Source organism: Zootoca vivipara, chromosome 1 (assembly GCF_963506605.1).
Source record: "Zootoca vivipara chromosome 1, rZooViv1.1, whole genome shotgun sequence".
Lineage (NCBI taxonomy): Eukaryota > Metazoa > Chordata > Lepidosauria > Squamata > Lacertidae > Zootoca > Zootoca vivipara.
In genome coordinates, this window is record NC_083276.1 from 106,829,320 (window position 1) to 106,845,268 (window position 15,949).

The following is a 15,949-nucleotide window of genomic DNA, read 5'->3' on the forward strand; positions in this document are numbered from 1 at the left end:
AAAGCCAAACGAGAAACCACATAAGAAGAGGCATCAAAATAAAATCATGTCAATATTTTTAAATTCCTGGATTTTTTTAAAAAAGATTTTGACACTGAAATAACATCACCATTCATGTCTGGTGAGCTTCTCTGGGAAGATCATCCCAAACATGAGTCACCATAATTTCTCCAGTTCATTTTTATGGGGTCACAGCTCAGATGGGGGCCTCTCGTGATAACTGCAAGGTTCAGGAAGGTTCATGTGGTAGAAGATGACCAGATTCGTAGCCATTTAGGGCTTTATAGGTTATGAATTGTGTCCGGAAACAGTGTGGCTGTTTTTAAGTGCTGCTGACATGCTTCCTAAAAACAGCCCTAATTGGTAACCTAGTTGATGTGTTTTGTACTAAAAGATGTTTCTGATAAGTCTTCAAAGGCAGTACATTGCACTAGTAGAATGTTAGCAAGGCATGGATAACTGTGGCTAAACAATCTGTTCAGGATTGCATCTTCTGCCACCAGCATCTCCAGTGCCTCACCTGTATCCAGTGAAAAGGAGAAATAGAGCTGGGTGGCAGATGTTCAGAAGTACAAGGGATCCCACTGAGCAGTAGTCTCCCATCCAAGGAATTGTCCATCCAGGGAGGAGTGGAACTGCTGAAGTACACTGCTCCAGTTCCCAAATCACTGAGCATATCCACAGTAGTGCAATTCCATGGTTGATGTTACTGAAAGCTGCTACTGTTGAGATGGCCAAGTAACCAAGGCAGTTTCTGTGCTGTCATGGATCTGGATAATTTTCACCCAAGAGTCACTGAAGTTCTACAAGAAGCACCCATTCAAACACTTTACCCAGGAATTGGATATTGGTGAACAGCCACTAGTTATGGTTCTTGGTATCTAAGGATGTTTTCTGTTGTGGCTGCCTCTCAAGTATCTCCTTCAAGGTGGCCAGGACTGCTTCTTCTTGCAAAGAAGTATGATTATGAGAGAGCATAATTGAGCAACCAGCTGGTCAACCACACACCCCACCAAACAACTTGTTGTGGCCCAAAGGTGTAACCAACTAAAACTTGTCCTACAGAATCAGTGGAACAATTTGTATACCTCTGTTGTTGAAGTGGATGTGAGCAGCTATGTCCTCTTAAGTGCTTCTCTAATAAGTCACAATAGGCTACTGAGGGTCCCCTCACATTGCCCTTATTTCACAAATCATTTGGGGAAAGTTCCATTGAATGAAACTGCAAGATGGTGGAGAATCAGTGTTGGAAGGGACCCCAAGGGTCATCTGGCCAACCCCCTGCAGTGCAGGAATCTCCTTGCCCAATGGACCCGGACCCACAACCCTGAAATTGAGAGTCTCCTGCTCTACCAACTGAGCTATTTTTTCCTACTGACTGATTGAGGATGTTTTGTCACCAGCAGTAAATCTAAAACCAAGCAGCAGACATGAATACTCAGGAGGACAAAGAAAATGAGTATTGACTTCTGAATATTGACAGTGGGCTTGCCCAGAAGCCTTTTGTAAACAGAAACTACAATATGAACACTAAGAGGTGTACAAATTGTTCTTGGGTTTTATAAAAATATGCAAATAGTTAGCATGTTACACATTTGAACAACTAAATCATCACATATTAAAATTAGGTTTGCTGGGAAGTATAGAGTGGCTGAAGAGGCGAAAAGTTATATAAAGGAGAGAAATGATTGTATGTTAAATAGTTATTATATATTTCAGACTCTAGGAGATTCTCAATTATTTTATGTTTGTGTCTAAAAAATGGGACTGGAATAGTATATGCATAAGTGAACCAGAATGAAGAATGGAGGAATGAATTAGAGAGTGCCACATTAGTTATAAACAGAAACGTAGAGGGGGGGGGGGAAGGAGGAAGTCAACAGAGTAAATGAATTACAGGGGAGCATTATTTGGTTAAGGGGTATTATATATGAGAATATGTTTCCCCAAATGTGATTAAGTTTTGATGTATTTTATCTTTCTTTTCTTTTTAAGTGTTTAGTTGTTTTTTATTTGTATTTTTCTTTTTCTTTTTTTTCTTGTTTCTTTTCTATGTAATTGTTAGAAAATCAATAAAAAAATAAAAAAATAAGGTTTGCTAGCAAGTATGATGCAGAAGCTACAGTGTGTTCATTTTGGATATGGGAGGACTAAAAGTTTAATTTCTGTCCGTATATGAAGTTCACTGGGTGGCCTTGTACAAATTGTTCATAGCCTTCATTCAGTTCACAGGGATGTTGTGAGGTTGCTATTGCTCTGAGCTCCTAGAGGAGAAGGATTAGATACAATATGTCCTATAAAATGCTTAGAATTCTTAAAAGGTGACTTCTAAAAAACCATGTGACCTTTATATACAGGAGCAGATTGTTACTATCATGAACCATTTTATGTGTGCAAGAAAAGTCTTTTCATAAATATCTGTAAACTAGATCATTTTTATGCTGTTAATCTGTCTCCAAATCCAGGGGGTCAGCGTAGAGGCGGTTGATCCTGTGTTTCAAGCCAAAATGTTGGATATGCTAAAGCAGACTGGAAGGTAAATAATTTCTCAATTGGTTTTTAAAAAAGGAATAAATCATGCAAGTCCTAGTTTCCTCTTGACTCATTCTGCAGCAGAAGCAATTGGTTTAGTCTTGTACAACTAACATCACATGTTACAAAAGCCTAATCATGGGCTTGCTATCTTGTGAGTATACACACAGTAAGATTGCATCCTACTCTGCTTTTGGTTGGAACTATTGCATACATTGAATTAATATTCAGCTGACAGCTTCCACTTGTACAAAATAGACTGTTACCACCCCAACTCTGATTTTTCAGCTATGGTGGTCTGTACACCACAGTAAAGGTTACCTGAGAAAAAGGCATCCAAATATTTAAACAAATTTTGTTACTTCACTTGGGGTCTCTCAACAGTTGTCATCTGCTTGCTCAAATTCTTATACTGCAGCAGAAACTTCAAAATTACTGTTAACAAAAGATTCAACAGCTGAGCAGAATAGTGCAAATTGCTTTTTGACTGAGTTCCTAGTTCTACTGCTGGTTTAATTGATATTTAATCTTTTCCCACCGCTTTTTCCTGTCGTCCATGTCTGAAATGGACATTCTGCTGTGAAAAGCCAACTTTTGGTGGCAGTGAGTTTGCAAAGGTATTTGCTGAAGTGCTGAAAGGGTAAAAACTGTATTGGGAGATGTGGTAGGAGGGTGAAAAAGTGAGTGCCTGGTGCTACCAAGGCTAATATACAATCCCTTAATTGATTGCACTCCTTTGTCACATGTTAATGTTTTCACCACAATCTAGTGAGCAGCGATTTAAATGTTTCTCACGGTGCCTTTTCACATCTCAGGGTTTCATTTCCTACTGAAAACATCCATATTTCATTGCAGCTTTTCATATTTTGTGATGGTAATCTTCAAATGCCTTCTTTGTTACAGACCTGAAATGGTTGTTGGCTGGTATCACAGTCACCCTGGCTTTGGCTGCTGGTTGTCTGGTGTAGATATCAACACTCAGCAGAGTTTTGAAGCCCTGTCCGAAAGAGCTGTAGCTGTAGTGGTGGATCCCATTCAAAGCGTGAAAGGAAAGGTATGTATTCGTTTCTGTTGCATACAGAAGTATGTATGTGGCAGTGTTAATAATATCTCATTAATGAGAATCCAGAATGCCTCTATGGGATTTTTAACTTAAAAATCCCATAGAGGCATTCTGGATTCTCATTAATGAGATATTATTAACATTGTCACATCCATACTTCTGTAGATGGAAATAGCTCAACTTGGTCCTGTAACTGCTGTCTCTTTTTTTGCTTTCCCTCTTTGCTCTTGAAGAGCCCTCTGTGCTTACTTGCGTCATTTATGAATCGCTTCCCATAAAAGATTTGACAATACAGACATACATAAATACAATTTCAGTCCAACAGATGAAGAAACTGGGATAAATAATATCCACTTGAACGCATTTTGGAATGGAAGTTTTCAGAAGGGGTGGTAGAGACAATGTGTTTCTGATATGTAAGGAGAGGGCATTCTGAAGGGTAGGTACCATCACACTGAATTGTCCAATTCCTACATTGTGCAAAGCGGACCTTCTGATAAGATGGCATCTGCAGGAGGCCTTTTCCTGCAGAGAACGGTGATCAGTTGGGTATATAAGGGGTGAGGCAATCTTCTAGGTATCCTATCTTGTGCTGAATAAGGCTTTCAGCACCAGCACCAGTACCAGCACCTTGAAACTCTCCCAGTAGCTAATTGACAGCCAGTGCAAGCTTTTTAGGAGCTGCGTAACATGATGTCAGATTCTGAACCCAGTGAGCAGTTGAGTTGCTGCATTTTGTTTATAGGTAACATCTCTTTTTTAAAAACAACAACAACATCCTAAGGCTATAATCTTAAATTAGAAATTTATATGAAATATATGAAATGAAATTAAAAAGCGAGTCCCATTGAAACAGCACAGTTTTTCAGAGTAAATGTGTTTAGAGTCAGATTAGGAGCTTGCCTGTGATGTAAGCATTTGCGATCTGCAATTTTAGTAGGGGCTTTATTTTAGGGTTTTTCTTGTAACAATTGCTTACATACATTTGTAAGCAGCCTTGCTCTTTTAAATTGAGGCAGAGCTTAATTTTTTAAAAGAAATAAATGAGTTCAAAGCCTGGCAACATAAATAATCTGCCCTATTAGATTGAGCTGGATTCGATCTTTCATGGATAGAAATAACACTCTTGCTTTATAGAGCAGGAACACAACACTTTGTGTGTCCAAATGTTTCGGAATAAAAACTTTCCCCAAAGACTTTGCAGCCATTCACGTTTTAGGGTAAGTTTGCAGATGAATGATTATGTGAAATCATTATGAAAAGAGATTAACTTGCAAAGCATATTGGGTTATAGTTTGTCCTTTGTTGAAATCTCTTTTGTTCTTGTTTGGTTCTTTCTTTTTTTTATTTCTTTCTAGCCCCATATGCCATTTTCCTATTTCCTGCCTCATGACAGCAGGGAGCAGCTCTATTATCACCTTCACAGAGCTGTCTGCAAATGTGAGAGGCAATTCGATTTTGCTCAGCCACAGGGAGAGTGGATTAGAAAAACTTCAGAACATACAGAAATTGGCTAGTTGGTTACTGCTTTAAAATACTGCTGAGGTGTTTTGTTTGAGCATGCTTTTCTATTGTATTGCAGAATAGTCATTAAATTAATAGTATGTATGGCATTTATACAGTTTTATAAATATTTTAAGTATTTAAGTCTTGTGTTAATGGTTTTGGGATAGTAATGCAGGTGAGCAGCTAATATTGCTGCTGTAGTTATGATGAGATGTCAACTTGCATGCGTATTATAACAACATATAATTGTTGTTTGTTGTTAACTTTCATTTTTAAAAGCCAAGAATGTTAGTGCAAGTGTGTTGATTTAACAAAACAAAAAGGAATTAAAAAAAATAAGATTCAAGCAAGTATCTGAAGTGCAGGATATTATTCAGGCATATCTAGAGCTGAAGTACTTTCAGAGATTCTGAGAAGGAGCACTTTGTGCATTGTTTTTGGTGCTAGTCTCCAGTTTGCCTTCAAGATCTCTCATTTGATACAAAGTATTGTACCATTGTTTTTGTATTGTTTCAGAATATAGCTTCTGCTATTATTTGAGCCCATTTAGTATCACTTTGTGTAGTAAACAATAACATGTATAAAGAGTTACTTAGCCTGGTTCACCACATGTTTAATTGGCAACTTTGGAATGAATAGAAGAGGAAGTGTTGTTGTTGTTGTTGTTGTTGTTTAGTCGTTTAGTCGTGTCCGACTCTTCGTGACCCCATGGACCATAGCACGCCAGGCACTCCTGTCTTGCACTGCCTCCCGCAGTTTGGTCAAACTCATGTTCGTAGCTTCGAGAACACTGCAACCATCTCGTCCTCTGTTGTCCCCTTCTCCTAGTGCCCTCAATCTTTCCCAACATCAGGGTCTTTTCCAAGGATTCTTCTCTTCTCATGAGGTGGCCAAAGTATTGGAGCCTCAGCTTCACGATCTGTCCTTCCAGGGAGCATTCAGGGCTGATTTCCTTAAGAATGGATAGGTTTGAGGAAGTAGAGTTTCTTAATTCTAATAAATACCTATGTAGCCCTTGGACATGATAGGTCTTAATGAGACTTTCCACTTCTGAAGCTTTCCTGGCTGCTGCTAGGCATTATGAAGCCTCTAAACTGTATCCACAGCCATTTCCTTTCTTCCGCTAAACATTTCACTTGTTTCTCATCCTGCATTTGTTGAGGGATGCGATTGAGATGTAGGGGCCTGCAATGAATCAAGCACAGAGCATGATGTTGGAATAAGCTCTTGTACTCCTCCATACATCACTTACTGGAAATTTTGGGATGGTAGAGTGGTGTTGCTTGAGAGGGCTTCCTCAACCTTTCAAGAGGCTTGGGTTCTTTGGAAGATGAAGGAATTGATTCACAGATACTCTTGCTGCCAAATCTCATAGGGAATTGCCTTAATATATTTAAGTGATTAGGAGAGAGGACTATCTTAAGTCTTCCTAGTTGCTAAGGCATGCATGAAAAAGAAAGAAAGTGAGATTAGTGCTCTACTTTTTCCACACTCTGCTCCCCTTATTTTGTTGAGCTAAACTTGTAACTGATCAAACATGTGTCCAGATAAATGACCATTTAAAAATAGGTAGAACCAGATCTGGCCATGAATTGAGTCTTGTTAAAAACTCCAGCATAACAGGCCAAAATCAATTAGGGAAGATTAACTTGAGTTGATTTCACCACATAAAATGGTTATCTGAAGTGGACTTAATATCTATACCTTCTCAGGGTTTTGTTTTTTATTGTTTGTGAAAGGGCCATGGCTCGTTTGTAGAGCATCTGCTTTGCATGCAGAAGGTGCCAGATTCAATCCCTGGCATCTCCAGGTGGGGCTGGGAAAGATTCTATCTGAAACCTTGGAGAGCCACTGCTGGTCAAGGTAGTGCTGAGTGCTGAGAGACCTGGACCCGTGGCCTGACTCTGTTTAAGGCAGCTACATATGTCCTTATTATCTGCTTATCCACTCTGATGTAAGGAAGAGATTGATGGAGATGAAGCTTCATTTTATCTCTCAGTAGAAACTACTGTATTTATCCCAGGCCATAGCGAATCCACCTCCTAAGCAGTAGCTAATAGATGTAATTTGTTGGAAGCAAGCAATCTGCCAAAGAATAACTGCACCTACCTATGATGTAACATGGTGACAAAATGACACAATGAGTGTAAAACCCCATACGGGGGTGCTTGCCACAAGTTCAGGTGCCCCATTAACCTCAGTCTGCCATATCATTTTCTGTATGTTCTGTTTTCCACCCCAGCAGCTACTCTCACTTTAGAATCTGTAGTTCCTTTGTTCTTGGTTTGTTGTGAATTATTATAAAGAGAGAAAATGGGATACATTCGAAAGTGCTTGTGAATGGCGAGGTATAGTAAGTAAAATTACAACATTCCTTTTGCAAATGGATGGTGGCTCCCCTCCCCTTGTGTTTTGCAGGGTACTTTGGAGCAGCGAGCACCATGAGACCAGTCCCGTCCCCCCCAAGAGCATCTTATTTGCTTAAACCTCATATAATTTTCCCCACACAATATGAGGCATCACATCTTTACTGTTCCTTTATTTTATTGTTGGCTTCTTCCTGCAGTTTTTATCTTCAGCTTGCTCGTTTGTGAGACATTTTTTTTAAAATACTGTATTAAGTGTCCTTTTTGCTCAAAGAACCCAAAGGGATCAAATTTTAAATCATTTTTTTTCATGTGCACATTAAAATAACAAAAATTGAAACCCTAATGAAATGTTGAGATTCAACATCCCCACTCTTTCTTTCCATTTCCAAATGCACACTAGTAGCAAAAACCCCAGCTTGAGCATGTTAGCTCACTGACAGAAAGTGCAGTTCTTTCATTCAAGACCAGTGGCACATGGTCTCATCAGGTTGCCCCACCTACCTAACCTAGCAGGTGCATTCTGCACTAGCTGCTGTCTCCAGACGATCCACAAGTGCATTACAATAGTACAAGCAGAAGGTCACCAGAACGTGGACAGTTGAGGCCAGGCTATTCTACTCCAGGAACTGCTGTAGCTGGCAAACCAGCCTAAGCTGGAATTAAGCACTCCCAGCCCCGGAAACCACTTGAGATTCAGGTGATAGGTTAGAATCTAGGAGTACTCCTAGGCTTTGGATTTGTTTTTTTCAGGGGGAGTGAAACCCCACCCCTAGAAGACGTCATCCACCTAATTCCCAGGCACAGGAACCTCCCACCCACACTGCCTCTGTCTTACCAGGATTTAGGTTTACTCACCCCCATCCAGCTTTCAGACACCAGTCCAACACTTGCATAGTCATTCCTGGTTCGGATGATGCCATCATCATTACTGAATAGCATAAGAGAAAGAATAGACCCTTGCAAGAGACCACAGGTCAAAAGTCACAGAGCCCAAGCAACAGTCCAATAGTATTACTAATATTACTTTCTAGTAAGGGCCCTACAGATAGGAGCAGAACCATCCTAATACAGCATCTCCAGTACCCACCCCCAAGTAATACCAGAAGGTCAGTGGTGTCAAAAGCTGTTGAGAGGTCAAGGAGAATTAACAGTCGCCGTGCCCTGCCTCTCTATTGAGATCAGTCAGTTCAACCTAGGCTGTTTTGGTTATAAAACCTGGCCTGAAACCTGCAGTGGCTTCGTGACCACCTTCTTGATCACCTGGATGGTAGATTTCTGACTCACACAGGGACTTGTAACTGCCCACTTCATCCTCAGAAAACCAAGGAGCATTCCAGGTTCCCTTGGCCAGAGAGTGTGCTTACGAGTGACCATGTAAATAGCGGTTATCTGCTGTGCTCAGAATGCAACTACCTGTATGCAAAGGGGTTGGATCACTTGTAGACAGCTAATAATAATAATAATAATAATAATAATAATAATAATAATAATACCCCACCCATCTGGCTGGGTTTTCCCAGCCACTCTGGACAGCTCCCAACAGAATATTAAACAGAATAAAACATCAAACATTAAAAACTTCCCTAAACAGGGCTGCCTTCAGATATCTTCTAAAAGTCAGATAGTTGTTTATTTACTTGACATCTGATGGGAGGGCGTTCCATAGGGCAGGCACCTCCACCAAGAAGGCCCTCTGCCTGGTTCCTTGTAACTTTGCTTCTCGCAGTGAGGGAACCACCAGAAGGCCTTCGGAGCTGGACCTCCTCAGTGTCCAGGCAGAACGATGGGGCTGGAGATGCTCCTTTAGGTATACTGGGCCGATGCCATTTAGGGCTTTAAGGGTCAGCACCAACACTTTGAAATGTGCTCAGAAACGTACTGGGAGCCAATGTAGGTATTTCAGGACGGGTGTTATGTGGTCTCGGCGGCCGCTCCCAGACACCAGTCTGGCTGCCACATTCTCCCATGTAACCCCCCCCCCCGTGCCTCCCCTTCAGAATTAACCCACTAGACTGGCCCACTCCTTTTTTTTATCTGTCCCAACCCAGATAACAGTTACTGGGAACTAAGACCAGGTGATCCCGCCCCCAAGACAGCCTTTTTTCTTTATTTCAAGCAGACCAGACAGCAATGTCTGCTTTTGGGGAGCAGAGATGGTGGGTGTTGCTTGCAGTTGCCTCTCATTTGCTCCCCACATGCTCCCTGCTGTCCCCTCCTCCTGCAGCTTCAGAATGTTGGCCCCATATACATGGTGCAGATACTGCGCTTTGGGCCTTGATCCTTGATGTCCACTTAGCTATAGAGGTAACTGTACAAGACACAGAGAGGGGGGAGGGAAAGACTAATGAGATGGCAACATACAGAGAAACATTATTCTTGTGCTGTCGTAGAAAATGACACCTCCTTTTTTTTCATCGAAGTGCCGACTCATGGGCGAACCATGATTGAAAGCTGAATATGGGTGAGCCCTCCAAAGCAAAATCCTGAGCTGAAGAACTAACAATGGCTGGCAAATCTTGTACTCTGTGGGAGGTTTGGACTCCCACCATAAATAGTTCGTTCCTCCGGTTGGTTGTCATGGAGTGATTTTGGTTCTGCATCTACTGCTAGTGCTGGCCAGGTATTCTTACAATGAGTTCCATCTGTTGAAAGGGCTGTGTCCTTGTGAGCTAGATAGGACCCGGCCACTGCAATCCATTCTGCCTTCAGTTTGTACAGATGGGGCAGCCCACCTCTTGGTTGGCAAGGCTACTAGGTGCACTTTATGTCACCGCTACAAAATTTGCATTGGTTCCCTAAATGTTGCCATAGCAAAAGTCAAAGGGCAGATTCTAGTTTCAGAAATCCATGAGCACGTGGGCCCAGTGTGCTGTAGAAGCAAGAGCCCTTCCCCACAATTCCCACCCCCTTCTGGTACTCCTCCCTGGCATCAGCCTAGAGTGCCTTCAAAACACAGCCATCTTTGTGCCAAGTTCTGGTTGCAAAGGGTGTGCAGGTAAGTGATCTTGTTTGCTGTTCCCTGGTTATGGCACTGACTGTCCCCTTGGAGACTTCCTGTAATCCAGTGCCTGAGGATCTTCCAGAAGTAGCTGAGGTTCTCTTTTGACAGCCTACAGTTCAGTCAGAGAGGTAAGCATCATCAGCTTCACTGTTATTTCTTGTACCGTAGCAGAACATAATTTATAGCAGTGTTTGCCACAGTGCAGTAAGTTGTTCCTGTGGGGGCAGGCAGGGAAGAAGCAATAGTGGGTTTAGGAAAGTAGCCTTTCCAGGGGGCCTGCGCCAAGGCTTGAAGCATAGAGCTATGGTGCTGCAGACAGTTTTGCCTGAAAGCAGCGATTGTGGGTCACCACTGTGCATTCTGAACCGTTCAACTAGTGCTGCCCCCTCTTTTATTTTTGCTTTTTGTGCTCTCCCCCCCCCCCCCCGCTTCCTCTTTCCCACTGTTCCCTGTTAGTGGTTTCTGATCTTTTCAGTGCACTGTACCCGACCCTATAGTTGTTCCCTTTTGCTCTCAAATGCCGCAGCTCTATCTTTCCCCTATCTCTCAGTACTTTTGCTAATACCTCTAATTCCTGCTTTCCTGTCACATTTTGTGCTTTTTCAGGTTCCAGTTTTTAAAAGAGTTTAGAAACACTTTGTTTGTTTGTTTGTTTGAAATTGTGTCTGCTACATTGTGGCCTGCAATAAGTTTCTCCATGATGTAATTTGTTTTGGTGAGATTGTTGTAGATTCATCCACAGTGCTTTCCTGTATGTAAATTGCTTCACAGCTTAGGAGTGTTTACATGCAGAGTGTTAATCTATACACTGAATAGTGCCCTTTCTTAAGCATTTTATTCTTACCTGTCTTCTGTCTAACTGGCTTATTTGGACAAATATGGAGAGCTTAGTGAATTGGTTGAGAGAAATGCCAACGAAATCAAGAAAACTTAATGTTGATTTCTCTGGCCTCTCTGCATTACTGTGGGCTGTGTGACTGACACATTCAGATCTTCTGTAATGCAAGAAGATGACTTTGGCACAGATCTTTGGCTGCTTCTAAATGCAACTTCAGTTCTGTCAAGTTGACAACTTGGATCTGAAGCCTAACTCATAAGCTCTCTTTTCAGTCATATCACAAATCCTCAACTCTAGTACTGACTCCAGTGTCTCGCTTTTCCCCACCTTCCTTTATATTTTGGAGTGTTTGTAAGGGAGGAGTTAGAAAGCTTGCCAAAGACATTAGTCTTTGTAATATCGGCATGCTAGACTACCATCTTTGAGCAGTTCTATAGATTGTATGCTTAAGGCACATTTTTGACATACATTAAAGCTAATTTCAGTAATACAGCAACTTATGTCTGAACATTTTTTTCCCTCTTAACCTCACAAATCTTAAACACATGAGTAGGTAAAGGTAAAATTAGTCCTTGGAAGCACTTCCAGAAATGAGCAGTTGCTCTCACCAGATTGAGGGAGGTTTTAATGCCACTCTATTCTGCCATGGTCAGACCACACTTGGAGAACTGTGTCCAGTTTTGGGTGCTAGAGTTTAAGAAGGATATTGACAAACTGGGACATGTGCAGAGGAGGGCAGCAAAGATGATCAAGGGACAGGAAGCAAAGCCTTATGAGGAATGGTTGAAGGATCTGAGTATGTTGAGCCTGGAAGATAAGAGACTGAGAGGAGATATGATAGCCATCTTCAAATATCTTAAGCGCTGCCACATGGAAGATGGAGCAAGCTTATTTTCTCATGCTTAAGAGAGTGGGACCCAAACCAATGGATTCTGACTAAACATCAGGAAGAACCTTCTGACAGTAAGAACTATTTGACAGTAGATCAGACTCACTCGAAAAACTGGAGGCTCTCCTTCCTTGGAGATTTTTAAGCAGAGGTTGGATGCCCATCTGTCATGGATGCTTGAATTGAGATTCCTGCATTGCAGGGATTTGGACCAGATGACCCTCTAGGTCCCTTTCAGCTCTACAATTCTATGATTCTGTGGCATAGAAGCTGATACAGGTTGTGATGCTAGTTCACCTTGCACATGAAACAATGTGTGTGTGTTTTGTGCGCGCACACACACACACACACACACACACACATATATATATATATAGTATTGTGAAATACACATGCACAAGTGACATAGCCTAAATCAGGCATCCCCAAACTGCGGCCCTCCAGATGTTTTGGCCTATAACTCCCAAGATCCCTAGCTAACAGGACCAGTGGTCAGGGATGACGGGAATTGTAGTCCAAAACATCTGGAGGGCCAAAGTTTGGGGATGCCTGGCCTAAATGTTAGCTTTGGCAAGATATTCTCAACTAGTTTACTGTTTGTCCCAGAACTGTAGATTACTGTTTGTCCCAGAACTCCATTAAGGTGATCCATGGAAAGGTTTTGGAACTGTCAAGAATTTGTCTCCGGCTCTGCACTTGATTGATTCTCTGCCCTGCCCCTCAGATGATGGATAATCAAGACTGTTTGATTAGGGCTGGATTATCGAACAGGCTAACAAGGTCCTAGTGTGGACCTATGATTTTCATAATATGGTGTTGGTGCAGCCTATTAATTTTTCCCTTTGAAAAATCAGTTAAAGTGGCCTTTCTCAGCATCCTGGCTTAGGGCCTGTGGTTTTCATAATATGGCATTGGTTTTGATACTGATACTGACACTGAAGAGATAAGCTCATTTTATTAAGTGATCAGCAGAGACCCTAGCAATTTTAAAGTCGTCCATAGAGGGGGGGAATTAGAACTGCTGGCTTACACCTTGTTAGAATGTGCCAACTTCACATACCTTGTTTATGATAATAAACCTCAGACATGTACCAAGGGCGTTTGCACAATTTACAGAATTACATCTAACAAGTGGCTTAATTCAAGTGATCAAACCATAGTTTGGAAGATCGTGAATAAGCCATAGATTCACACATAGGCTCGTCACCCCCTCCCATATGACTTGTGGCTTTCTTTTTTTCTGGTTAGTACAGTCCATATTTCTCCACCGTCTGAATATGCAAAGTTTGGGACATCAGTTTCTGAAATCTGTTGGTGTGTTTCTGATTCTACTTTTGGAAGGCAAGCACTTAACAGTTAGCTAATTCAGACTTCGTGACAAACTATGGTTAGTGCTAAGTAGGTAACGGGGAAAACCATGCATGAGTAGAAGGGGAAATGGGGAAGGAAAGTCTTGTGTGATTAGGAGAGGAATGAGGAATTGCATGCAACTGGGGCTCATTTATGTTCCACCTAACAGTGGTTCCATGGTTTGGTAGATCTTAGTAGACTCAATGTGGGTTTCCTAATCTGACCATTAGTAGCAAATTGTATTCCAGTACCAATTTTCTCTTCTGTCCTGTTAACTTTAATGTATGTATAATGCACATCTAAGAATTTGTAAAGTTTTTTATTTCATCTTTTGCTATGTGAAGATGAGATGTGTGTTTGTCTTCTAGGAGCTGAAAATGAAATATCTTCCTTAACAAATGCAATTTTTGTATGCTGAATAGTTTTCTTTAATGCAGTGGCACTCATTTAGTGCTATGCTTTAGATAAGCCAGTAGTGCTTGCTTGCTTAAATTCGAAGGGTTATTTCAGTTTATTTCCCTCCCCTAAACTAAAAAGTTCCAAGTCGACTTTTTGTTTAAAAGTATTAATTTTTAAATGCCTTTTACCATGGTGGATGTAGAATAATCCATCTATCTTCATTAAGGCATATAGCCTTGAAACTTGCGGTTTTTCTGCTTGTGGCTTAGAGATGCATGCCTTTGCTTGTCAAGATAAATGTATTATTCTGTAGCTGTCTCCCCTCCCAGTATGGGTATTCAGGTTGCATAGTAGACCTGACCCAAAGCAAACAAATTCTCCAAGGATAAAGAAATAAAATGTGCATACTCCTAGGAATCTCTTTTCCAGAGCTAAAATTGACATTTTTATAAATAATTTCCATGTAGCAGACCTCAAACTCACAATCAAAGCAATTCAGTGATATGCATTTGGCATGAGTCAGTTTCTGTTCTTAGTGCTTTTCATTGGAAATGGCATAAAAAGTAAGATTTCTCTGAATTTTTTATGCTGTGGGCTTACAGGAGACCAAAGATGTTCTTCAGTTGTGGTTGTCTGAGTGTGCATGGCAGCATAAATAACGAAGTGGTCATAAACCTCAGCTGTGCTTCAAGGGTCATGTGTTCCATTTAATTTTTAAAGAATTTAGAAACCAACTAAGCAGTTGATAACAGGTCAGTTGCAGGTGATAAAAGAGATTTTAGATGGGACATTACTTCTTCTGCACCTAGCATAGCTACATTATATCCTTTGCACAGAATTTCTTATGCATTATTATGTTTCTTCATAAAACTATGGCATGAACAATAGCTGCATGACTGAATTGCAACACAATACATTTTTGAAAGAGCTTCTGTATGTCATAGGGTTTAGTGGGGGGGGGGAGGTTTGCTGGAAATATATGCCAGAAATAGCTTCTTTTCTGAGTAACTGAACTGAATTAACTGATTGCAGTTAATCACCTTAGATGTTACACCTGTATTAGTAGCATGCCCCCAAAAAATGTTTTTTTACCTCTGATTGTGTATAGATATTTTAAAGGTTTTTTTAATTTATTTTTTTAAAATACCTTCCAAGTATATAGACACCTGTAAAGGCTATAATTCCACTGGAAGGTCTCGGATTTTTAAAAACGCAACAATACATTAGAAAATAGTTTTTTTAAAAAAAAGTAGTAAAAATATTCTCTTTACTGGTCTATAATTGGTTAATCATATTGAAAGAACTGATTAGGATGATAGCTTGTTAAATGGATTATTTCATGGTTTGGATAAAATGTATATAGATGACTACTTGGAAATTCAGTTGAATGCTAGCTTTTGACAAAACAAGCAATATCATGGACCTTTGATCAGAAGACAGCTGTTGATACAAATATGGAATGTAGCTGTTTTTCATACAGTTTTAAAACCAACACAGATGTATACATAGGTGCAGTTTTTAATTTGTATTGGCAGCTTCCAAATATTTAGTATCTATTTCTAAACATTGCAATTACTAAACATGGTACTGAATTCCATGCATCCCACAAACTAATTATATTTGCAAGGTCAGAATGAATACACATATTCAGAAAAAATATAAGGTTATATAAATGTGTCTTCTACTTGGCTGTTATATCACAGTTTGTTGATCTGGAGTATAATGTGTACAATTCACAAATTTGTCTGATAACAGAAAGTGGTGTGTGATTGTGTTTATTTTACTAACCAGTATATTCACAGCAATCACTTCCAAATATCTCTCCAGTAAAGATGTGTTAATTACAAAACAGACAAGGTCTTCTATTATATTAAAGCTACTAACAAGAAGACAGCAGGAATCACACATGTAAATAGCATCATCAACCCCTATTTTAGTCCTCTGTTTTGATCTGTGAGTTGCGCATAGACCAAAGGTGCTATTAAAGACTCACTGTATGAAA

At 40.5% G+C, this 15,949-nt stretch overlaps 1 protein-coding gene across 3 annotated transcripts in view; it reads left to right on the forward strand.

The window, feature by feature from the left end:
- PSMD14 (proteasome 26S subunit, non-ATPase 14) overlaps window positions 1-15,949 on the forward strand; it is a 58,935-nt gene that overhangs the window by 24,027 nt on the left and 18,959 nt on the right. For all 3 annotated transcript variants that reach the window (XM_035132487.2, XM_035132478.2, XM_035132497.2), the window contains 2 exons: window positions 2,466-2,536; window positions 3,436-3,586. In XM_035132487.2, the coding sequence (XP_034988378.1) occupies window positions 2,466-2,536; window positions 3,436-3,586 (222 nt within the window). The remainder of the gene's footprint in view (window positions 1-2,465; window positions 2,537-3,435; window positions 3,587-15,949) is intronic.